Raw genomic sequence first — 25,834 nt, 5'->3', positions numbered from 1 at the left:
TGTGGTGTAAATACTATGCAGAGAATTCGGAGTGTGGAAATTAGAAGGTGTGGAGTTAATAAAAGTATTAGTCAGAGGGCTGAAGAACGGTTGTTGAGGTGGTTTGGTCATTTACAGAGAATGGCTCACAGTAGAATGACTTGGAGAGCATATAAATCTGTACGGAAGGAAGGCAGGGTAGGGGTCATCCTCGAATAGGTTGGAGGGAGGGGGTAAAGGAGGTTTTGTGGGCGAGGGGCTTGGACTTCCAGCAAGCATGTCAGATAGGAGTGAATGGAGACAAATGGTATTTGGGACCTGATGAGCTGGTGGAGTGTTAGTAGGTTAGTGAAGGGATTCAGGCAAACTGGTTATTTTTATATAGCCGGAATTGAGTACTGGAAATGGGAAGTACAATGCCTGCACTTTAAAGGAGGAGTTTGCAGTATTGGCAGTTTGGAGGAGTATGTTATATATATTTATATATGCTTCTAAACTGTTGTATCTGAGTGCCTCTGCAAAGACAGTGATTATGTTTGAGTGTGGTGAAAGTGTTGAGTAATGATGAAAGTATTTTCTTTTTGAGGATTTTCTTTCTTTTTGGGTCACCCCGCCTCGGTGGGGGATGGCCGACTTGTTGAATTTTTTTTTTTTTTTTTACAAATTGGCCGTCTCCCACCGAGGCAGGGTGACCCAAAAAAGAAAGAAAATCCCCAAAAAGAAAATACTTTCATCATCATTCAACACTTTCACTTCACTCGCACATAATCACTGATTTTGCAGAGGTTCTCAGAATACAACAGTTTAGAAGCATATACGTATAAAGATACACAGCATATCCCTCCAAACTGCCAATATCCCAAACCCCTCCTTTAAAGTGCAGGCATTGTACTTCCCATTTCCAGGACTCTAGTCTGGCTATATAGAAATAACCAATTTTCCTGAATCCCTTCACTAAATATTACCCTGCTCACACTCCAACAGCTCATCAGGTCCGAAATACCATTCATCTCCATTCACTCCTATCTAACACGCTCATGCACGCTTGCTGGAAGTCCAAGCCCCTCACCCACAAAACGTCCTTTACCCCCTCCCTCCAACCTTTTCGAGGACGACCCCTACCCCGCCTTCCTTTCCCCACAGATACGCTCTCCATGTCATTCTACTTTGATCCATTCTCTCTAAATGACCAAACCACCTCAACCCCTCATCAGACCTCTGACTAATACTTTTATTAACTCCACACCTTCTCCTAATTTCCACATTCCGAATTTTCTGCATAATATTTACACCATACACAGCCCTTAGACAGGACATATCCACTGCCTCCAACCGCCTCCTCGCTGCAACATTTACAACCCAAGCTTCACACCCATATAAGTGTGTTGGTACTACTATACTTTCAAACATTCCCCTCTTTGCTTCCTTAGATAACTTTTTTTTGTCTCCACATATACCTCAATGCACCACTCGCCTTTTTCCCCTCATCAATTCTATGATTAACCTGATCCATCCACTAATTTGTCAACTCCCAAATATCTGAAAACATTCACTACTTCCATACTCCTGCTTCCCAATTTGATATTCGATTTTTCTTTACCTAGATCATTTGATACCGTCGTCACCTTACTCTTTTCTACGTCCACTTTCAACTTTCTACCTTTGCACACACTCCCAGACTCATCCACTAACCTTTGCAATTTTTCTTAAGAATCTCCCATAAACACAGTATCATCAGCAAAAAGTAACTGTGTCATTTCCCATTCTGTATTTGATTCCCCATAATTTAATCCCACCCCTCTCCCGAACACCCTAGCATTTACTTCTTTTACAACCCCATCTATAAATATATTAAACAACCATGGTCACATTACACATCCCTGTCTAAAACCTACTTTTACTGGGAAGTAGTCTCCCTCTCTTCTAGGCACCCTAACTTGAGCCTCACTATCCTCATAAAATCTCTTTACAGCATTTAGTAACTTACCACCTACTCCATATGCTTGCAATATCTACCATATTGCTTCCTTATCCACTCTATCATATACCTTTTCTAAATCCATAATTTTTTTTTTATTTTATTATCACACTGGCCGATTCCCACCAAGGCAGGGTGGCCCGAAGAAGAATATCTTTCACCATCATTCACTCCATCACTGTCTTGCCAGAGGGGTGCTTTTTACTACAGTTTTTAAACTGCAACATTAACACCCCTCCTTCAGAGTGCAGGCACTGTACTTCCCATCTCCAGGACTCAAGTCCGGCCTGCCGGTTTCCCTGAACCCCTTCATAAATGTTACTTTGCTCACACTCCAACAGCACGTCAAGTATTAAAAACCATTTGTCTCCATTCACTCCTATCAAACACGCTCACGCATACCTGCTGGAAGTCCAAGCCCCTCGCACACAAAACCTCCTTTACCCCCTCCAACCTTTCCTAGGCCGACCCCTACCCTGCCTTCCTTCCACTACAGACTGATACACTCTTGAGTTCATTCTGTTTCACTCCATTCTCTCTACATGTCTGAACCCCCTCAACAACCCTTCCTCAGCCCTCTAGACAACAGTTTTGGTAATCCCGCACCTCGTCCTAACTTCCAAACTACGAATTCTCTGCATTACATTCACATCACACATTGCCCTCTGACATGACATCTCCACTGCCTCCAGCCTTCTCCTCGCTGCAACATTCATCACCCATTCTTCACACCCATATAAGAGCGTTGGTAAAACTGTACTCTCATACATTCCCCTCTTTGCCTCCAAGGACAAAGTTCTTTGTCTCCACAGACTCCTAAGTGCACCACTCACCCTTTTCCCCTCATCAATTCTATGATTCACCTCATCTTTCATAGACCCATCTGCTGACACGTCCACTCCCAAATATCTGAATACATTCACCTCCTCCATACTCTCTCCCTCCAGTCTGATATCCAATCTTTCATCACCTAATCATTTTGTTATCCTCATAACCTTACTCTTTCCTGTATTCACTTTTAATTTTCTTTTGCATACCCTACCAAATTCATCCACCAATCTCTGCAACTTCTCTTTAGAATTTTCCAAGAGCACAGTGTCATCAGCAAAGAGCAACTGTGACAACTCCCACTTTGTGTGTGATTCTTTATCTTTTAACTCCACGCCTCTTGCCAAGACCCTCGCATTTACTTCTCTTACAACCCCATCTATAAATATATTAAACAACCACGGTGACATCACACATCCTTGTCTAAGGCCTACTTTTACTGGGAAATAATTTCCCTCTTTCCTACATACTCTAACTTGAGCCTCACTATCCTCGTAAAAACTCTTCACTGCTTTCAGTAACCTACCTCCTATACCATACACCTGCAACATCTGCCACATTGCCCCCCTATACACCCTGTCATGCCTTTTCCAAATCCATAAATGCCACAATGACCTCTTTAACCTAATCTAAATACTGTTCACTTATATGTTTCACTGTAAACACCTGGTCCACACACCCCCTACCTTTCCTAAAGCCTCCTTGTTCATCTGCTATCCTTTCTCCGTCTTACTCTTAATTCTTTTAATAATAACTCTACCATACACTTTACCAGGTATACTCAACAGACTTATCCCCCTATAATTTTGCACTCTCTTTTGTCCCCTTTGCCTTTATACAAAGGAACTATGCATGCTCTCTGCCAATTCCTAGGTACCTTACCCTCTTCCATACATTTATTAAATAATTGCACCAACCACTCCAAAACTATATCCCCACCTGCTTTTAACATTTCTATCTTTATCCCATCAATTCCGGCTGCCTTACCCCCTTTCATTTTACCTAGTGCCTCACAAACTTCCCCCACACTCACAACTGGCTCTTCCTCACTCCTACAAGATGTTATTCCTCCTTGCCCTATACACGAAATCACAGCTTCCCTATCTTCATCAACATTTAGCAATTCGTCAAAATATTCCCTTCATCTTTCCAATACTTCTAACTCTCCATTTAATAATTCTCCTCTCCTATTTTTAACTGACAAATCCATTTGTTCTCTAGGCTTCCTTAACTTGTTAATCTCACTCCAAAACTTTTTCTTATTTTCAACAAAATTTGTTGATAACATCTCACCCACTCTCTCATTTGCTCTCTTTTTACATTGCTTCACCACTCTCTTAACCTCTCTCTTTTTTTCCATATACTCTTCCCTCCTTGCATCACTTCTACTTTGTAAAAACTTCTCATATGCTAACTTTTCTCCCTTACTACTCTCTTTACATCATCATTCCACCAATCGCTCCTCTTCCCTCCTGCACCCACTTTCCTGTAACCACAAACTTCTGCTGAACCCACTAACACTACATTTTTAATCCTACCCCATACCTCTTCGACCCCATTACCTATGCTCTCATTAGCTCATGTATTCTCCAATAGCTGTTTATATCTTACCCTAACTGCCTCCTCTTTTAGTTTATAAACCTTCACCTCTCTCTTCCCTGATGCTTCTATTCTCCTTGTATCCCATCTACCTTTTACTCTCAGTGTAGCTACAACTAGAAAGTGATCTGATATATCTGTGGCCCCTTTATAAACATGTACATCCTGAAGTCTACTCAACAGTCTTTTATCTACCAATACATAATCCAACAAACTACTGTCATTTCGCCCTACATCATATCTTGTATACTTATTTATCCTCTTTTTCTTAAAATATGTATTACCTATAACTAAACCCCTTTCTATACAAAGTTCAATCAAAGGGCTCCCATTATCATTTACACCTGGCACCCCAAACTTACCTACCACACCCTCTCTAAAAGTTTCTCCTACTTTAGCATTCAGGTCCCCTACCACAGTTACTCTCTCACTTGGTTCAAAGGTTCCTATACATTCACTTAACATCTCCCAAAATCTCTCTCTCTCTCCTCTACATTCCTCTCTTCTCCAGGTGCATACACGCTTATTATGACCCACTTTTCACATCCAACCTTTACTTTAATCCACATAATTCTTGAATTTACACATTCATATTCTCTTTTCTCCTTCCATAACTGATCCTTCAACATTACTGCTACCCCTTCCTTTGCTCTAACTCTCTCAGATACTCCAGATTTAATCCCATTTATTTCCCCCCACCGAAACTCCCCTACCCCCTTCAGCTTTGTTTCGCTTAGGGCCAGGACATCGAACTTCTTTTCATTCCTAACATCAGCAATCATCTGTTTCTTGTCATCCGCACTACATCCACGCACATTCAAGCATCCCAGTTTTATAAAGTTTTTCTTCTTGTCTTTTTTAGTAAATGTGTACAGGAGAAAGGGTTACTAACCCATTGCTCCCGGCATTTTAGTCGCCTCATACGACACGCATGGCTTATGGAGGAAAGATTGTTTTCCACTTCCCCGTGGACAATAGAAGAAATAAAGAAGAACAAGAGCTATTTAGAAAAAGGAGAAAAACCTAGATGTATATACAGTTGACCCCCGGTTAACGATATTTTTTCATTCCAGAAGTATGTTCAGGTGCCAGTACTGACCGAATTTGTTCCCATAAGGAATATTGTGAAGTAGATTAGTCCATTTCAGACCCCCAAACATACACGTACAAACGCACTTACATAAATACACTTACATAATTGGTCGCATTGGGAGGTGATCGTTAAGCGGGGGTCCACTGTATATAAACATATATATGCATGTGCATGTCTGTGAAGTGTGACCAAAGTGTAAGTAGGAGTAGCAAGATATCCCTGTTATCTAGCGTGTTTATGAGACAGAAAAAGAAACCAGCAATCCTACCATTATGCAAAACAGTTACAGGTTTCTGTTTCACAGTCATCCGGCAGGACGGTAGTACTTCCCTGGGTGGTTGCATAAATGCAATAAAAACTTCCCTACCTTTATCTAAATACTGTTCACATATATGCTTCAATGTAAACACTTGATCTACACATCCCCTACCCACTCTAAAACCTCCATGCTCATCCGCAGTCCTACATTCTGTCTTACCTCTAATTCTTTCAGTAATAACCCTTCCATACACTTCTGGTATACAGTGGACCCCCGCATAGTGACCTTAATCCGTGCAAGAGGGCTGGCTGTTATGCGAAATGTTCAGTATGCGAATGAATTTTCCCCATAAGAAACAATGGAAATCAAATTAATCCGTGCAAGACACCCAAAAGCATGAAAAAAAAATTTTTACCACATGAAATATACATTTTCCTACACACAAAGAGAAGGATACATGCACAATAGTAGAGTAGTACATGCACAATATATATTGTGCATGTACTACTCTACTAAATGAAGAATAAATGACACTTACCTTTATTGAAGATGCAGCAATGACTGATGAGACACTGTGTCCTGGGAGTGCCTTTTCCTCCTGAGTACTGTAGGTCCTGTTTGGTATTTTCTTCCAGAACAGGCCTTATCACACTGTGTATGTCACTACGATTCTTAAATCTCTCAAATCAACCTTTGCTGGCTCTAAATTCACCAATATGAGCACTAGTTCCAGGCATTTTTCCTGTTCACCTGGGTGTTAGTCGACTGGTGTGGGTTGCATCCTGGGAGACAAGATTAAGGACCCCAATGGAAATAAGTTAGACAGTCTTTGATGACACTGACTTTTTTGGGCTATCCTGGGTGGCAAATCCTCTGGGGTTAATTGTTTCTTGGTATTCTCAATAAGCCACACCAACAACGGTGCTACAGCAGCAGCAGCAGCTGATGGTGGTACAGCAGCAACAGACGATGCTACAGCAGCAGCAGACGATGCTACAGCAGCAACTGACGATGTTACAGCAGCAGCAGACGATGCTACAGCAGCAGCAGCAGCTGACGGTGGTACAGCAGCAACAGACGATGCTACAGCAGCAACAGACGATGCTACAGCAGCAGCAGACGGTACTACAGCAGCAGGAGCAGCTGACGGTGGTACAGCAGCAGCAGGTGACAGTGCAGCAGCAGCTGACAGTGCAGCAGCAGCTGATGGTGGTACAGCAGCAGCAGCAGCTGTACCACCAATAGTAGCGATGGTTGATTGGGGTTTATTATACAACCTGGCCAGCTCGGAGACACGCACTCCACTTTCATACTTATCAATGATCTTTTTCTTCATCTCCATAGTAATTCTCACCCTTATTGCTGTAGGGTTGGCACTAGAAGCTTTCTTGGGGCCCATGGTCACTTATTTTCCAGAAAAAATCACCAAAAACACTGTAATAATACGAAATGTTCCGATTGTATGCTTGGATGTTACCGCGGAGGCTGGCTGGTAAACAATGCCACCGGCGGAACATGTGAGCGTGGCTCAGGCCGCACATTGGACGCGTCTCGGACGAAGGGCGCTGAGCGGGTTTTTGGGCGGTATGCGAGGCAAAATTTTAGCGATCAAAGCGTCCGGTATGCGGATTGTCCGTTATGCAAGGCGTCCGGTATGCGGGGGTCCACTGTACTCAGTAAACTTATTCCTCTGTAATTTTTACAATCTCTCTTGTCCCCCTTCCCGTTATGTAAAGGGACTATTCATGCTCTCTGCCAATCCCTAGGCACCTTCCCCTCTTTCATACACTTATTAAACAAAAATACCAACAACTACAACCCTACATATCCCCCTGCTTTTAAAATTTCTGTCGTGATTCCATCAGTTCCAGCTGCTTTACCCCCTTTCATTCTACGTAATGCCTCATGCACCTCCCCCATACTCACATCCTGCTCTTCGTCACTCCTAAAAGATGGTATACCTCCTTGGCCAGTGCATGAAATTACCGCTTCCCTTTCTTCGTCGACATTTAAAAGTTCCTCAAAATATTCTTGCTATCTACCCAAAACCTCCATCTCCCCATCTACTAACTCCCCTACTCTGTTTTTAACTGACAAATGCATTTGTTCTCTAGGCTTTCTTAACTTGTTTAACTCTAGAATTTTTTCTTATTTTCATTAAAATTTCTTGACAGTGCCTCTCCCACTCTATCATCTGCTCTCCTTTTGCACTTTCTCACCACTCTCTTCACCTTTCTTTTACTCTCCATATACTCTACTCTTCTTATAACACATCTTCATTGTAAAAACCTCTCATAAGCTACATTTTTCTCTCTTATCACACCCTTTACTTCATCATTCCGTCAATCACTCCTCTTTCCTCCTGCACCCACCCTCTTATAACCACAAACTTCTGCCCCACATTCTATTACTGTATTTTTAAAACTATTCCATTCCTCTTCATCCTCCCCACTACTCATACTTGCACCAGCCCACCTTTCTGCCAATAGTTGCTTATATCTCACCTGAATTTCCTCCTCCCTTAGTTTATACTCCTTCACCTCTCTCTTGTTGCCATTTTCCTCTTGTCCCATCTACCTCTTACTCTAACTCTAGCTACAACTAAATAATGATCTGATATATCATTTGCCCCTATATAAACGTGTACATCCTGGAGCCTACCCATCAACCTTTTATCCACCAATACATAATTATTACATAAAAAGGGTTACTAGCCCATTGTTCCCACCCACATAGCTGTGTGTGAGGGTATTGAGACTTGGCTCCTGGCCCTGCCTAGACCTCTTTAATTAGCTTATTGAACCTTATCATATTTACTCGTGAATCTCTCTCTCTCTTCAGAGGAGCATCCCTGGTGCTGGTGAAAGACACTGTATGACCTCTTTAGGTTTATTGCTTCCCCCAGTAAATGACATGCCCATGCACTCTGACCCAGGCTGAGACTCGTGGAACTCTGTGTTCATCAAGAATTGCAAGAAGCCCCTATTGTGTGCCTTCAGCATTTTATGGAGAGGGAGCATGGACACGGGTCATCCCACACACACACACTAAAAACAACAGACATAGCCCCACTCCACAAAGGTGGCAGTAAAGCAATTGCAAAGAACTACCGACCGATAGCGCTAACATCCCATACCGTAAAAATCTTTGAGAGGGTTCTAAGAAGCAAGATCACCACCCACCTAGATACCCATCAGTTACACAACCCAGGGCAACACGGGTTTAGAGCAGGTCGCTCCTGCCTGTCCCAGCTACTGGACCACTATGACAAGGTCCTGGATGCTGTAGAGGATAAATAAAATACAGATGTAGTATACACAGACTTTGCAAAAGCTTCCGACAAGTGTGACCATGATGTAATAGCACACAAAATGCATGATAAAGGAATAATGGGAAAAGTTGGTTGATGGATCTACAACTTTCTGACAAATAGAACACAAAGAGTAATAGTAAACAGAGTAAAGTCCCAGGCAGCCACGGTAAATAGCTCTGTTCCACAAGGCACAGTATTCACTCCCATTCTATTCCTCATCCTCATTTCTGACATAGAGATGTAAACCATAGCTCTGTGTCTTCCTTTGTGGATGATACCCAGATTACCGCGGCAGTGACCTCCATCGAAGACACCGTGAGACTCCAGGCGGATATTGACCAAATCTTCGAATGGGCCACTCAAAACAGTATGAAGTTCAACGAGGAGAAATTTCAACTACTCAGATATGTGAAGGACATATGAATGATAATGTCAGAGGATCTCACTGTCAAAGACCATAACAATGACTGGAAAATGATAGGATGGATAATGAGAACCTTCAAAACTAGGGATGCCAAGCCCATGATGATTCTCTTCAAATCACTTGTGCTCTCTAGGCTGGAATACTGCTGTACACTTAACTGCCTCCTTCAAGGCTGGCAACATTGCAGACCTGGAGAGTGTACAAAAAACTTTCATGGCACACATAAGTACGATAAGGCACCTAAACTACTGGGAACGGTTGTAGGTCCTTGATCCATATTCCCTCGAATGCAGGCGAGAGAGATGCATGATAATATACACTTGGAAGGTCCTGGAGGGATTGGTACCAAATGTGCACACAAAAATCACTCCATATGAAAGCAGAAGACTTGGCAGGAGATGCAACATTCCCCCAAATGAAAGGCACGGGTGCCACGAGTACATTGAGAGACAATAAGTGTCCAGGGCCCAAGTCTGTTCAATTGCCACCCGGCATACATAAGGGGGATTACCAATAGACCCCTAGCTGTCTTCAAGAAGGCACTGGACAGGCACGTAAAGTCAGTACCTGACCAACCGGGCTGTGGTTTGTACATCAGCTTATATGCAGCCAGCAGTAACAGCCTGGTTGATCAGACCCTTATCCACCATGAGGCCTGGTCTCGGATCGGGCCGCGGGGGGTGTTGACCCCCGAAACCCTCTCCAGGTAAACTCCAGGTAATGTATTGAATCTGCCTTCGTCAGTGCCATATGCAAAATATTTCAATTTTCAAGCACCCTGAGACTAAAGCAATATACAGTGGACCCCCGGTTTACGATCAGCTCCCAATGCTACCAATTATGTAAGTGCGTTTGTATGTGTATGTTTGAGGGTCTGAAGTGGACTAATCTAATTCACAATATTCCTTATGGGAACAAATTCGGTCAGTACTGGCACCTGAACATACTTCTGGAATGAAATAATATCGTAAACCGGGGGTCCACTGCATTTGTTTACATTCCTATGGCTTATCTTTGTCTTCACCTTCCAGCCGTCCCATGCCCTTTGATCCTGGTCCTCTTAATTCAAGCAGTCTTTCCTATTTGCTCGCTCATTTTCACTTAAGATTTTGTATGTCGTAGTCATGTTTTCCATTGGCTGTTTCTTCACAAGGATCATCAGGTTCAGTTTCTTCAACCTCTTCATAAAGTGTTCCTCTTATTTCTGGAACTACATAGTTTGGTTGCAAAGCTTTGGACCTTTCCCAGGTTCTGCACATTCTTGACCGGGTGCCGGTGCTGGTGCCGTATTGGGGTAGCATACTCGGGGGAGGATGGTGTGTGTGTTTTGTATGTGTGTTTTATGTTTTTTTGTGTGTATGTGAATGTTTGTGAGGTGGGGGTTGTTTTTAAAAATGCAACAAAAGTTAGTGTAAGAATGGGAGATAGAAAGAGTGAGTTTATGAATATGCAGTAAGTACTTGTGAATTCATTTTAGCACTGTTGATAATGTTACAACCTAAAATTAAATATCGAGAAAATTGGTCATATGTTTCAGCTTTTATGTGAGCTTCATTCTTAATCTTAAAATGTTCAGCCCACATCTGATTGTTCACCTATATTTAATAACTCAGACACGGCAGCCAGTGTTTGTGCAGCTTCTCCATGCAGTGTACAGAGTGAGCCAAGCAGTCATGGGCCACCAGAGGGTTAATGTAGAGAACTGCATCAAGACACTTACAGAAGTTGGTTAGTAAATTCAAGTTTTGCTCATTCTTTTCCATCTTTAAAGGTAAATTGTAGGGTTTGTGTGGAGGAAAAATAATGTGTAATTATTTATGCATTTTCTTGATGTATTATATGCAAATAATAGTGAATGAAGTAAAATATTAATAAGACATTATACTTTACAGTGAAAATGAACCTCTGCTTTCAAGTTTTGAAACTATAGGTAAACTCCATGGAGGCAAAGAAGGGAATGTACAAGAGTATAGTGGTACCAACACTTACATGAGTGTGAAGCATAGGTTGTAAAAGCTGCAGCAAGGAGGAGGCTGCAGGCAGTGGAGATGTCCTGTCAAAGGGCAATGTGTAGTGTGAATATTATTCAGAGAATTCATAGTGTGGAAATTAGGAGGAGGTCTTGAGTTACTAAAAGTATTAGTCAGAGGACTGAAGAGGGGTTCTTGAGGTGGTTTAATCATTTAGAGAGGATGGAACAAAAGTAGAATGACTTGGAAGGAAGGTGGGCTATGGGTCATCCTAAGGAAGATTGGAGGAAGGGGGTAAAAAAAGTTTTGTGGGCAAAGGGCTTGGACTTCCAGCAAGCATGCGTTAACCCTTAAACTGTCCAAACGTAGATCTAAGTTCACCTGTGTGGCGCTCCGAATATTTTGAAAAATAAAAAAATTGTTTTTTGTTTTTAAATTAAAGAGGGCAATATTCTGTGTGGTATAAAACCAAAAAAAAATTTTAGGACCAGTACTTAGCAAGATACAAGACCACGAAGTTGTCTCTGGATGCTCACCTGATGGCAACATCAGTCCTGTCGCTTGCAGAAGTGTTGCTGATTTACCCGTTTTCCTCATTTTTATTTTAATTTATATAATTTCTATGTTCTGATAATTACAGTTTATAATAGTTCTTGTGATTTCATAGCCAATCTTTGTTCTGACACCAATATTATGTACTGAAATAGTACTCAAATTGTAACAATCACACTGACAGGTGAACATTTTCACCTCCCCTGGTCATTTACTATTGTCTAGAAATATATACAAAGTATTTATAGGTCCCAGCAATGTTTTAGACACTGGAATATGAAACTTCTTGAATAATGGTGTTATGACAAGGGTCGGATAAGTGACATTTGATGAACGTGCCCTGCTGGAGGGAATTTTGCCTTTATATGTTTTTACTCTTGCACACAAACATGTCTTTGTATGTCTGCCTGTCAGTCAATCTGTCTGCCTGTCTATCTGTACATCTATCTGTCTGCCTAGCTCTGCTTATCTGTCTGTCTAGTTCTGCTTTTCTGTCTGCCTGTGTCTGTCTTTCCATTTGCTTGTCTCTGTCTCAGGGAGCGGCTAGTAAACCTGTTGGTTTGTGGTGCATATGCCTCTCCCTGATTGCTGAGCAAGTGACACTGCTATTATTTGCATCATGTTTATTTATGTCTTATTTCTGCAAACTTCTACTTACACTTAAGTCACACAACACATACATGTACATGTTTATTTATTCACGCTCATCTAAGTTTTCTTTGATTTTATCTTAATAGTTCTTGGTCTTATTACTTTTCCTTTTATATCCATGGGGAAGTGGAATAAGAATCTTTCCTCCGTAAACCATGCGTGTTGTAAAAGTCAACTAAAATGCCAGGAACAATGGGCTAGTAACCCCTTTTCCTGTAATAATTACTAAAAAGAATAATAAGAAAATTGTCAAAGTGGGAAGTCTGAAGGTGCGTGGATGTAGTGCAAATGATAAGAAAGAAATGATTGTGGATGCTATGAATGAGAAGAAGCTGGAAGTTCTGGCTTTAAGTGAAACAAAGATGAAGGGGGTAGGAGAGTTTCAGTGGAGAGGAATAAATGGGATTAGGTCAGAGGTTTCAAATAGAGTTAGAGCTAAAGAAGGAGTAGCAATAATGTTGAAGGATAAGTTATGGCAGGAAAAGAGGGAATATAAAAATGTATTAATTCAAGGATTATGTGGAGTAAAATAAAGGTTGGATATGAAAAGTGGGTGATAGTAAGTGTATATGTACCTGGAGAAGAGAGAAGTGTATAGGAGAGAGAGAGATTTTGGGAAATGTTGAGTGAATGCATGGGGAGTTTTGAACCAAGTGTGAGAGTAATGGTGGTTGGGGATTTCAATGCTAAAATGGGCAAAAATGTTGTGGAGGGAGTAGTAGGTAAATTTGGGGTGCCAGGGGTAAATGAAAATGGGGAGTCTTTAATTGAGCTATCTGTAGAAAGAGGTTTAGTAATAAGTAATACATATTTTATGAAGAAGAGGATAAATAAATATACAAGGTATGATATAGCCCGTAATGAAAGTAGTTTGGTGGATAAAAGGTTGATGAGTAGGCTCCAGGATGTACACGTTTATAGAGGGGCAACTGACATATCGGATCATTATTTAGTTGTAGCTACAGTTAGAGTTAGAGGTAGATGGGAAAAGAGGAAAATGGCAACAACAAGTAAGAGGGAGGTGAGAGTGTATAAACTAAGGGAGGAGGAAAGTTCAGGTGAGATATAAACAACTATTGGCAGAAAGGTGGGCTTGTACTAGTATGAGCAATGGGGGGTTGAAGAGGGTTGGAATAGTTAAAAAAATGCAGTATTAGAATGTGGAGCAGAAGTTTGTGTTTATAGGAGGGTGGATGCAGGAGGAAAGAGGAGTGATTGGTGGAATGATGAAGTAAAGGTTGTGATAAAAGAAAAAAAGTTAGCTTATGAGAGGTTTTTACAAAGCAGAAGTATTATAAGAAGAGTAGAGTATATGGAGAGTAAAAGAAAGGTGAAGAGAGTGGTGAAAGAGTGCAAAAGGAGAGCAGATGATAGAGTGGGAGCGGCACTGTCAAGAAATTTTAATGAAAAGAAGACAAAATTTTGGAGTGAGTTAAACAGGTTAAGAAAGTATAGGGAACAAATGGATTTGTCATTTAAAAACAGAGTAGGGGAGTTAGTAGATGGGGAGAGGGAGGTTTTGGGTAGATGGTGAGAATATTTTGAGGAACTTTTAAATGTCGACAAAGAAAGGGAAGCGGTAATTCATGCACTGGACAGGGAGGTATACCATCTTTTAGGAGTGAAGAACATCAGGATGTGAGTGTGGGGGAGGTGAGGCACTACATAGAATGAAAGGGGGTAAAGCAGCTGGAACTGATGGGATCATGACAGAAATGTTAAAAGCAGGGGGGGATATAGTGTTGGAGTGGTTGGTATTTTTGTTTAATAAATGTATGAAAGAGGGGAAGGTACCTAGAGATTGGCAGAGAGCATGTATAGTCCCTTTATGTAAAGGGAAGGGGGACAAAAGAGATTGTAAAAATTATAGAGGAATAACTTTACTGAGTATACCAGGAAAAGTGTATGGTAGGGTTATAATTGAAAGAATTAGAGGTAAGACAGAATGTAGGATTGCGGATGAGCAAGAAGGTTTTAGAGTAGGTAGGGGATGTGTAGATCAAGTGTTTACATTGAAGCATATATGTGAACAGTATTTAGATAAAGGTATGGAAGTTTTTATTGCATTTATGGATTTAGAAAAGGCATATGATAGAGTGGACAGGGGAGCAATGTGGCTGATGTTGCATAGGTGGTAAGTTACTAAATGCTGTAAAGAGTTTTTATGAGGATAGTATTAAAAACCATTTGTCTCCATTCACTCCTATCAAACACGCTCATGCATACCTGCTCGAGGGGCTTGGACTTCCAGCAGGTATGCATGAGCGTGTTTGATAGGAGTGAATGGAGACAAATGGTTTTTAATACGTGACGTGCTGTTGGAGTGTGAGCAAAGTAACATTTATGAAGGGGTTCAGGGAAACCGGCAGGCCGGACTTGAGTCCTGGAGATGGGAAGTACAGTGCCTGCACTCTGAAGGAGGGGTGTTAATGTTGCAGTTTAAAAACTGTAGTGTAAAGCACCCTTCTGGCAAGACAGTGATGGAGTGAATGATGGTGAAAGTTTTTCTTTTTCAGGCCACCCTGCCTTGGTGGGAATCGGCCAGTGTGATAATAAATAAATAGTGAGGCTCAGGTTAGGGTGTGTAGAAGAGAGAGAGACTACTTCCTGGTAAAAGTAGGTCTTAGACAGGGATGTGTAATGTCACCATGGTTGTTTAATATATTTATAGATGGGGTTGTAAAAGAAGTAAATGCTAGGGTGTTCAGGAGAGTGGTGGGATTAAATTATGGGGAATCAAATACAAAATGGGAATTGACACAGTTACTTTTTGCTGATAATACTGTGCTTATGGGAGATACTAAAGAAAAATTGCAAAGGTTAGAGGATGAGTTTGGGAGTGTGTATAAAGGTAGAAATTTGAAAGTGAACATAGAGAAGAGTAAGGTGATGAGGGTATCAAATGATTTAGATAAAGAAAAATTGGATTTCAAATTGGGGAGGAGTATGGAAGAAGTGAATGTTTTCAGATACTTGGGAGTTGACGTGTCGGCGGATGGATTTATGAAGGATGAGGTTAATCATAGAATTGATGAGGGAAAAAAGGTGAGTGGTGCATTGACGTATATGTGGAATCAAAAAAATGTTACCTATGGAGGCAAAGAAGGGAATGTATGAAAGTATAGAAGGACCAACACTCTTATATGGGTGTGAAGCTTGGGTTGTGAATGCAGCAGCGAGGAGGCGGTTGGAGGCAGTGGAGATGTCCTGTCTAAGGGCAGTGTGCGGTGTACATATTATGCAGAAAATTCGGAGTGTGGAAATTAGGAGAAGGTGTGGAGTTAATAAAAGTATTAGTCAGAGGGCTGAAGAGGGGTTGTTAAGGTGGTTTGGTCATTTAGAGAGAATGGATCAAAGTAGAATGACATGGAGTGCATTTAAATCTGTAGGAGAAGGAAAGCAGGGTAGGGGTCGTCCTTGAAAAGGTTGGAAGGAAGGGGTAAGGGAGGCTTTGTGGGCGAGGGGGTTGGACTTCCAGCAGGCGTGCATGAGTGTGTTCGATAGGAGTGAATGGAGACGAATGGTATTTGGGACCTGACGATCTGTTGGAGTGTGAGCAGGGTAATATTTAGTGAAGGGATTCAGGGAAACCGGTTATTTTTATATAGCCGGACTTGATTCCAGGAAGTACAATGCCTGCACTTTAAAGGAGGGGTTTGGGATATTAGCAGTTTAGAGGGATATGTTGTGTATCTTTATACATATATGCTTCTAAGCTGTTGTGTTCTGAGCACCTCTGCAAAAACAGTGATTATGTGTGAGTGAGGTGAAAGTGTTGAATGATGAAAGTATTTTCTTTTTGGGGATTTTCTTTCTTTTTTGGGTCACCCTGCGTTGGTGGGAGACGGCCGACTTGTTGAAAAAAAATATATATATATATATATATATTTATTTATTTATTTATTTTCAACTAGTCGGCCGTCTCCCACCGAGGCAGGGTGACCCAAAAAAGAAAGAAAATCCCCAAAAAGAAAATACTTTCATCATTCAACACTTTCACCTCACTCACACATAATCACTGTTTTTGCAGAGGTGCTCAGAATACAACAGTTTAGAAGCATATACATATAAAGATACACAACATATCCCTCCAAACTGGCAATATCCCAAACTCCTCCTTTAAAGTGCAGGCATTGTACTTCCCATTTCCAGGACTCAAGTCCGACTATATGAAAATAACCGGTTTCCCTGAATCCCTTCGCTAAATATTACCCTGCTCACACTCCAACAGATCGTCAGGTCCCAAGTACCATTCGTCTCCATTCACTCCTATCTAACACGCTCACGCACGCTTGCTGGAAGTCCAAGCCCCTCGCCCACAAAACCTCCTTTACCCCCTCTCTCCAACCCTTTCGAGGACGACCCCTACCTCGCCTTCCTTCCCCAATAGATTTATATGCTACTTTGATCCATTCTCTCTAAATGACCAAACCACCTCAACAACCCCTCTTCTGCCCTCTGACTAATACTTTTATTAACTCCACACCTTTTCCTAATTTCCACACTCCGAATTTTCTGCATAATATTTACACCACACATTGTCCTTAAACAGGACATCTCCACTGCCTCCAACTGTTTCCTCACTGCTGCATTTACCACCCAAGCTTCACACCCATATAAGAGTGTTGGTACTACTATACTTTCATACATTCCCTTCTTTGCCTCCATAGATAACGTTTTTTGACTCCACATATACCTCAATGCACCACTCACCTTTTTTCCCTCATCAATTCTATGATTAACTTCATCCTTCATAAATCCATCCGCCGACACGTCAACTCCCAAGTATCTGAAAACATTGACTTCTTCCATACTCCTCCTCCCCAATTTGATATCCAATTTTTCTTTATCTAAATCATTTGATACCCTCATCACCTTACTCTTTTCTATGTTCACTTTCAACTTTCTACCTTTGCACACATTCCCAAACTCATCCACTAACCTTTGCAATTTTTCTTTAGAATCTCCCATAAGCACAGTATCATCAGCAAAAAGTATCTCTGTTAATTCCCATTTTGAATTTGATTCCCCATAATTTAATCCCACCCCTCTCCTGAATACCCTAGCATTTACTTCTTTTACAACCCCATCTGTAAATATATTAAACAACCATGGTGACATTACACATCCCTGTCTAAGACCTACTTTTACCAGGAAGTAGTCTTCCTCTCTTCTGCACACCCTAACCTGAGCCTCACTATCCTCATAGAAACTCTTTACAGCATTTAGTAACTTAACCACCTATTCCATATACTTGCAACATCTGCCACATTGCTCCTCTATCCACTCTATCATATGCCTTTTCTAAATCCATAAATGCAATAAAAACTTCCCTACCTTTATCTAAATACTGTTCACATATAGGCTTCAATGTAAACTTTTGATCTACACATCCCCTACCCACTCTGAAACCTCCTTGCTCATCCGCAATCCTACATTCTGTCTTACCTCTAATTCTTTCAATTATAACCCTACCATACACTTTTCCTGGTATACTCAATAAACTTATTCCTCTATAATTTTTACAATCTCTTTTATCTCCTTTCCCTTTATATAAAGGGACTATACATGCTCTCCGCCAATCCCTAGGTACCTTCCCCTCTTTCATACATTTATTAAACAAAAGTACCAACCACTCCAGCACTATATCCCCCCCTGCTTTTAACATTTCTGTCATGATCCCATCAGTTCCAGCTGCTTTACCTCCTTTCATTCTACGTAATGCCTCACGTACCTCCCCCCCACACTTACATTCTGCTCTTCTTCACTCCTAAAAGATGGTATACCTCCCTGACCAGTGCATGAAATTACCACCTCCCTTTCTTCCTCAACATTTAAAAGTTCCTCAAAATATTCTCGCCATCTACCTAATACCTCCCTTTCCCCATCTACTAACTCCCCTACTCTGTTTTTAAGTGACAAATCCATACTTTTCCTAGGCTTTCTTAACTTGTTTAACTCACTCCAAAATTTTTTCTTATTTTCATTAAAATTTCTTGAGAGTGCCTCTCCCACTCTATCATCTGCTCTCCTTTTGCACTCTCTCACCACTCTCTTCACTTTCTTTTACTCTCCATATACTTTGCTTTTCTTATAACACTTCTGCTTTGTAAAAACCTCTCATAAGCTAACTTTTTCTCTTTTATCACATCCTTTACTTCATCATTCCACCAATCACTCCTCTTTCCATCTGCCCCCACCCTCCTATAACCACAAACTTCTGCCCCACATTCTAATACTGCATTTTTAAAACTATTCCAACCCTCTTCAACCCCCTCCACTACTCATCTTTGCACTAGCCCACCTTTCTGCCAACAGTCGCTTATATCTCCCCCGAACTTCCTCCTCCCTTAGTTTATACACTTTCACCTCCCTCTTACTTGTTGTTGCCACCTCTTTTCCCATCTACCTCTTACTCTAACTGTAGCTACAACTAAATAATGATCCGATATATCAGTTGCCCTTCTATAAACATGTACATCCTGGAGCCTACCCATCAACCTTTTATCCACCAATACATAATCTAACACACTACTTTCATTACGTGCTACATCATACGTTGTATATTTATTTACCCTCTTTTTCATAAAATATGTATTACTTATTACCAAATCTCTTTCTACACATAGCTCAAATAAAGGCTCCCCATTTACATTTACCCCTGGCACCCCAAATTTACCTACTACTCCCTCCATAACATTTTTACCCACTTTAGCATTGAAATCCCCAACCACCATTACTCTCACACTTGATTCAAAACTCCCCACGCATTCACTCAGCATTTCCCGAAATCTCTCTCTCTCTCTCTCTCTCTCTCTACACTTCTTTCTTCTCCAGGTGCATACACGCTTACTATAACCCACTTTTCACATCCAATCTTTATTTTACTCCACATAATCCTTGAATTAATACATTTATAGTCCCTCTTTTCCTGCCATAGCTTATCCTTCAACATATATATATATTTTTTTTTTCCTCCTCCTCTCTTTTTCTTCAGATGCATGAACATTATAACCCACTTTCTGCATCCAACCCTTATTTTAATCCCTATTATTCTTGACTTTATACATTTAAATTCCCTCCTTTCCTTCTGTAACTGATGTTTCAACATTATTGGTACTCCTTCCTTAGCTCTAACTCTCTTATATACTCCTGACCTAGTCCCATTTATTTCTCCTCACTGAAACTCCTACCTCCTCCAGATTTGTTTCACTTAGGGCCAGGACATCTGTCTTCTTTTCCTTCATAACTTTGACAGTCATCTCTTATTATCTGCACTACATCCTGCACATTCAAACATCCCAACTTTTTAAAGTTTTCATTATTCATTTTTTAGTAATTTATGCTTATGGAGGGGTTATTATCCCCTTGCTTCCCTCCCAGCATTTTAGTTGCTTTATATGGCACGCATAGCCTTCAGAGGATGTATTCTTTTTCCATTTCCCCATGGATATGAAAGGAAGTAAATAAAAACAAGAATCATTAAGAAAAAGAAAACTCAGATGGGTGTGTATAGATATGCATGGTATAAACCTTGGTAATAAATACCGACAAGTTGGTTTAGAAAGACACGTAAGCAAACACTATGACATATTTATTAGAAAACACCACCAACCCAGCAACACAGGAGTCACATGATTTCATCGTCTACCCGTCCTCATCATAGGCAGAGGTTGTTTTGATAAGGACCTGCCTTGCATGGGCCAGTAGGCCTTCTACAGTGTTCCTCCATTCTTATGTTCTTATGACATTCCTCAGGTCACGTGTGTCACACCTCACTCTCCGCCTATATATATAATGCCTTTCTATCTCTGTATGTTAGAAGTGATCAAGGTCCCAGGACCGAAACGTTTTCTAATAAATATGTCATAGTGTTTGCTTACATGTCTTTCTAAACCATAGATATGCATGTACATGTGTGTGTAGTGTGACCTAAGTGTAAGTAGAAGTAGCGAGATGTACATGTTGCTTGCGTGTTTATGAGACAAAGAAAAGCCACCAGCAATCCTTCCATTGTGTGAAATAATTACAGATTTCCATTTAGCACTCATTTGGCAGAATAGTAGTACAGTGGTACCATGAGTTTCGGCCATAATTTGTTCCAGAAGGCTGTTCGAGTGCCGTTACCAAACGAATTTGTTCCCATTAGGAATAATGTAAATTAGATTAGTCCATTTCAGTCCCCCAAAAATACACTTACAAAAGCATTTACAATAATAAACTTACGTAATTGTTTGAGTTGGGAGCTGTACGAAACTTGGGGTACCACTGTACTACCCTGGGTGGTTGCTGTCTGCCAACCTACTATGTACCATATTAGGTGGTACTACGTAATTTATTTGAATTTGACAGTACAGTATTTTCTTTTTTGGTTGCTATTTTTTTCAGCTCGCAAGCATAACATTTCCATACCAGTAGACTTGGAGGCCCAAGTTGTGAGCATGTCTCAGCGCACCACTAGTATCATGACACGAACAGCTTCTAAATGGAGCAATCGAGCCACTCGACGTGATACCTCATCAACATCGGTACGTGTGAAAATTAGTGTTTTTAATTTCTGTAATCTTTATTTTGCCATCATAATATAGTAAGGATAGGGGTATTACTGCAATTAGAAACTAAGAATTTAAAAATATTTACTGTCAGCTGAAACTGACAGAACAGTCCTGCAATTCCAACTTGCTGCTGTTGGATAAAATGTTTGTCAGTTCATCAGTTTTACAGAAAATGTAGTGAAAATGGCATAGTATCAGTCTCATATGGATGCAGTGTATGAATGATATCATTGTTCAGTATAAGCTATGGAAGCAAAAGAAGTTACAAAATTCCACTATTGGCTAAACCTACATTGCTGCATGCTCACTTTGCTGCTGTTGATTAAAATTGACAATGCTGGTAAAAGGGTAACTGTTGATTGTTGAAAATTAAGGTGATAAACTGTCAAGCTACAAGTGCTTAATTAGAAGAAAGGGTAGAGGACCTGGAAATGTCCTGTCTCAGGTCATTGTGTTGTGTAAATATTATACAGTGATTATGAAATGAATTTTAACCCTTAAACGGTCCAAACGTATACATACGTTCACGTGCATAGCGCCCCAAACGTATATACAGTATACGTTTTCTTTGTCATTCATTCAGCATTGCCATAATAAGCCTGAGTCACCTAGACATGAGAGAATGGGTGTGTGCACTCACTGTGTGCCATATTAAAATAATTGGGGATGCCTGGGTACCATATGCTCTTTTTTCCTTTTAAAAGAAAAGTTTTTTTTTTTCCTCAAAAAATTTGGGGCGCTACGCGAGTGAACGTATATATACGTTTGGACCGTTTAAGGGTTAATGTTTGTGTGATATGTAAGGTATAAGTAGACTGAAGAAGGGTTGTTGAATTTGGTTGGATCATTTAGAAATTAATTTGATTAAGAGGTCGTTTAAGTCTGGGAACCCTTCAAGGAGAGTGCCTCGATTATGGTGAAGATCTCTTTGATTCAAGTAATTGAAGATACCATCTTCCTTTATTTGAACCTGATTACTTCTTACTGTATGACCTGTATCAATTGATAAATGATGATGATTTTTGGGACGCATAGATGGCAGTATAGTGAAGGAACTTCTGCGGAAGGATTGGAAGAAAAGTGTGTAGGAGGTATTGAGAAGTAGGAACTTGAACATTTAACAGTAATATATGAGCATAAAAAGTGAACACAGTTTGATGCATCAAACATTATGAACTGCGCAGAATATGAAGAGTCTTATATAATGAACTGTACAGAACATTAGCGGTCTCATAAATTAAAAATTAAGTTAGGGAAAAAAGTATGTTTTATCACAATGGATATTATCAGTCTTACAAAAAGAAATGCCTTCCAAAATGTTGGTATTTCATTTTCTATTGTTTTTTTTATTCCAAGTTTCTTACTGTATACATATGTGTTTTTTAAATGAATTTCTATGTATAGTATCTTTAAAATAAATTTTTGTTTAATGATATTTAGTTTGTGCACTCAAGTGGACATGTCACAGTTTAAGGGTTTTCGGTAGTCACTAAAACTATAGTTTTATGATTGTCTCGTAAAGAGGCATTAAGTAAAACTGTATCTAGAAATATTTCTTTTGGTTATTTGTTGTCTCTCGAACACTTAGGAAATTTAATCACCATATTTTATGCAGTTTTATATTAACAGTTTTAAACAAAATTGAAATTAATGCTGTGGGATATTGTGGTTTTCCTTAGTGCTTAATCTGGCATTACATTTTATTATTTTAGTGATCTGAAAAAGTTTATTCCATAAGTTGAGCATAGTAGACTGATGTTCTTACATTTTCCTGTAGCTTTGCAATGACTTAATGTACGAAGAAGATGATGGAGATCAGGTGAGCTGAAAAGTAAAAGTGAAAAAATAATATGCTTTGTATTTGCCAAATTAGATGCTTTATATGGTGCAGGTCATGGAATAACTTTTATTCAGCTGTTCATGCGATTTTTCTTCTTAAATTTAAACTTAAGGATGAAAAGAATTAGCAGTTTTGTTATTTATACAGTAACTATCTCAGTAGGTACTGTACCTTGTGTAAATTATTACCTGTATTTTTGTAAGCTCAGTAATATATAAATTTGTAATTACATACAAACTTGTATAAATTCATTTTTATAACCCCATTGGATGTTACTAGGTAATAAGAACATGATAAATAACCTATATAATTAATATTCATCTCATAAAGGTTTGCTATGACTCAGTGATGCATCTGAGTAATCCTGATACCTACTGTTATAGTATGGTATATATAAAACCTCATATTTGGGTTATCTTCTCATGTTCTTGATCAGCATGATGCACCCCCACACACTGTTCTATTCATCGATCAACTGTGGTCTTAGTATCTTTTCTCTTGTACATTTTCTCTTGCTCCACGTACATCCTTCTTGACCATCTCATTCTCTTTTGGGTTTCTTTTATTATAGTGTTTCCTCATACTACCCTCTGTTCCTTTCTTTTAATGATGCTTAGTATAGTTAGTTCTTTTTGTTTGATTTAGCTGTCTTTGCCATGAGACAGTGGCACCTGTTTAACTCCCATTAGTTAAAACTCAGACTTTTGGTACTGGAAGGGAGGAGATACAGCTAAAAGACATGTCTTATTCATTAGTAGTTCCCTTGGTATATTATGTAATCTGTCATTTACCTTGTCAAATCTTCTCACACTGAAGTATTATGGAAAGGTGGGTTATATACATTGACCAACATTTTTTTTTTTTCAACAAACCGGCCGTATCCCACCAAGGCAGGGTGGCCCAAAAAGAAAAACGAAAGTTTATCTTTTTAAATTTAGTAATTTATACAGGAGAAGGGAATAGAAGAAAACCCAGAGGGGTGTGTATATACAGTGGACCCCCGCATAACGATCACTTCCGAATGCAACCAATTATGTAAGTGTATTTATGTAAGTGCGTTTGTACGTGTATGTTTGGGGATCTGAAATGGACTAATCTACTTCACAATATTCCTTATGGGAACAAATTCGGTCAGTACTGGCACCTGAACATACTTCTGGAGTGAAAAAATATCGTTAACCGGGGATCCACTGTATATATATGCTTGTACATGTATGTGTAGTGTGACCTAAGTGTAAGTAGAAGTAGCAAGATGTACCTGAAACCTTGCATGTTTATGAGACAGAAAAATGGACACCAGCAATCCTACCATCATGTAAAACAATTACAGGCTTTCGTTTTACACTCACTTGGCAGGACGGTAGTACCTCCCTGGGTGGTTGCTGTCTACAAACCTACTACCTACAATTGACCAACATATGTTTCTCATTTTTATTTTGGAGAACAAAAAGGAACACTGCCATGACTGGAACAATATTGTGTATAACCCACACAGAAAGAAACATATGATGACGTTTTGGTCATCATCCACTAAAATTTTAACATTATTGTGTTTTGGGTGTCTTTGCTTATTATGCATTATTTGACTTAACCAGCTTGATTTTATTTTTCTCTCGAAGACAAAGACATGTTCTTAAAATTTCCCAAGATTATGAGACTCTTAGACTTGAAATCCTGCCAAGTGTGATTGATTCTCTTTAATAATGCCTATTTTTAAATTGTAATGAGCCATTGCCTCATGTCATACACTAGGTACTTTATCACCATTAAAATATTTAGTGTCTGCCCCTTAAATAATTAAGTGATATTTTAAAGATGGAGGCAGCATAGAATAGTTCAAATTGACATCATGTTTCTTTTATCTAACTGGGGGTAGCTTTTTCTTTATATAATGTTTTCAGTAGAAACCCTGTCCTTGAGAGAGTGGTCACATTCACTGTCTTACCCAGGCATTTGAAGTGCATTTTAATGTTAAACTAAGAAGTATCTACATCATTTGCCAAAAATGCCTCATGTGAATTTGGCTGTCATGAAAGTGATGATGTCACCATATGGCACAAATGAACCAGCATGGAGAAAATTAAACAAAAAATGAGAAAATTTCTGTATGCTTAAGGAACACAGAGACACAATACTGTGACTGAGAATGTTACAATACACAGATAACCCTCACATAGGAGACAGTAACTTTGTGACGATGTTTTGGTCCAAATGGACCATTAGCTAGTCACACTGTGACTAGTTAATATTATTGTATTGTTCTGTATATGTATTTCAGATTACTACTGAGGAACTCTTTGACACTATTTGTTTGCCCTAAGACAGTCACATGCCACTATCCTTTGATGTACCTTTGAGTAGTTCCAAGAGTTTTTCTACTCCCAGGCTCATCTGGTGCTTGCCTGATCAACCAGGATAGCTACTTCTTTCTGGCCTAAATTTATTTACAAGCCCTAAAAGTGTTACACATGGATTTTTATCCTCCATATCCTGATCAACCAGGATAGCTGCTTCTTTCTGGCCTAAATTTATTTACAAGCCCTAAAAGTGTTACACATGGATTTTTATCCTCCATATCAACTTTCAATTTCAGCTACACATCAAATCATAATTTTAATTTCATGCCTGTTTTTCTTGCTTCTGATAAGAAAGGGGTACAGTGTTATACTGTATTCAGCATACACAAGTTCTACATCCTCAAATTTTCCTATACATGAACTTTACTTTTACATCTTTACCCAAAGTTCATGAAACCAGTTTGACTAGGCACCTTACCTGACAAGGACACTACTA

The 25,834-nt window shown here is 39.8% G+C and overlaps 1 protein-coding gene across 16 annotated transcripts in view; it reads left to right on the top strand.

Annotated features, from left to right (window-relative positions):
* The window catches only part of Itpr (Inositol 1,4,5,-trisphosphate receptor), a 590,630-nt gene that overhangs the window by 377,252 nt on the left and 187,544 nt on the right, over positions 1-25,834 (top strand). For 13 of the 16 annotated variants that reach the window (XM_070084085.1, XM_070084080.1, XM_070084084.1 and 10 more), the window contains 3 exons: positions 11,087-11,201; positions 21,035-21,174; positions 22,979-23,020. In XM_070084085.1, the coding sequence (XP_069940186.1) occupies positions 11,087-11,201; positions 21,035-21,174; positions 22,979-23,020 (297 nt within the window). The remainder of the gene's footprint in view (positions 1-11,086; positions 11,202-21,034; positions 21,175-22,978; positions 23,021-25,834) is intronic. The other 3 variants (XM_070084086.1, XM_070084081.1, XM_070084077.1) reach the window with 1 other exon arrangement.

Source organism: Cherax quadricarinatus, chromosome 11 (genome assembly GCF_038502225.1).
Source record: "Cherax quadricarinatus isolate ZL_2023a chromosome 11, ASM3850222v1, whole genome shotgun sequence".
Lineage (NCBI taxonomy): Eukaryota > Metazoa > Arthropoda > Malacostraca > Decapoda > Parastacidae > Cherax > Cherax quadricarinatus.
The sequence above is the reverse complement of the archived record's forward strand: the minus strand, read 5'-3'. Positions and strand labels throughout refer to the sequence as shown.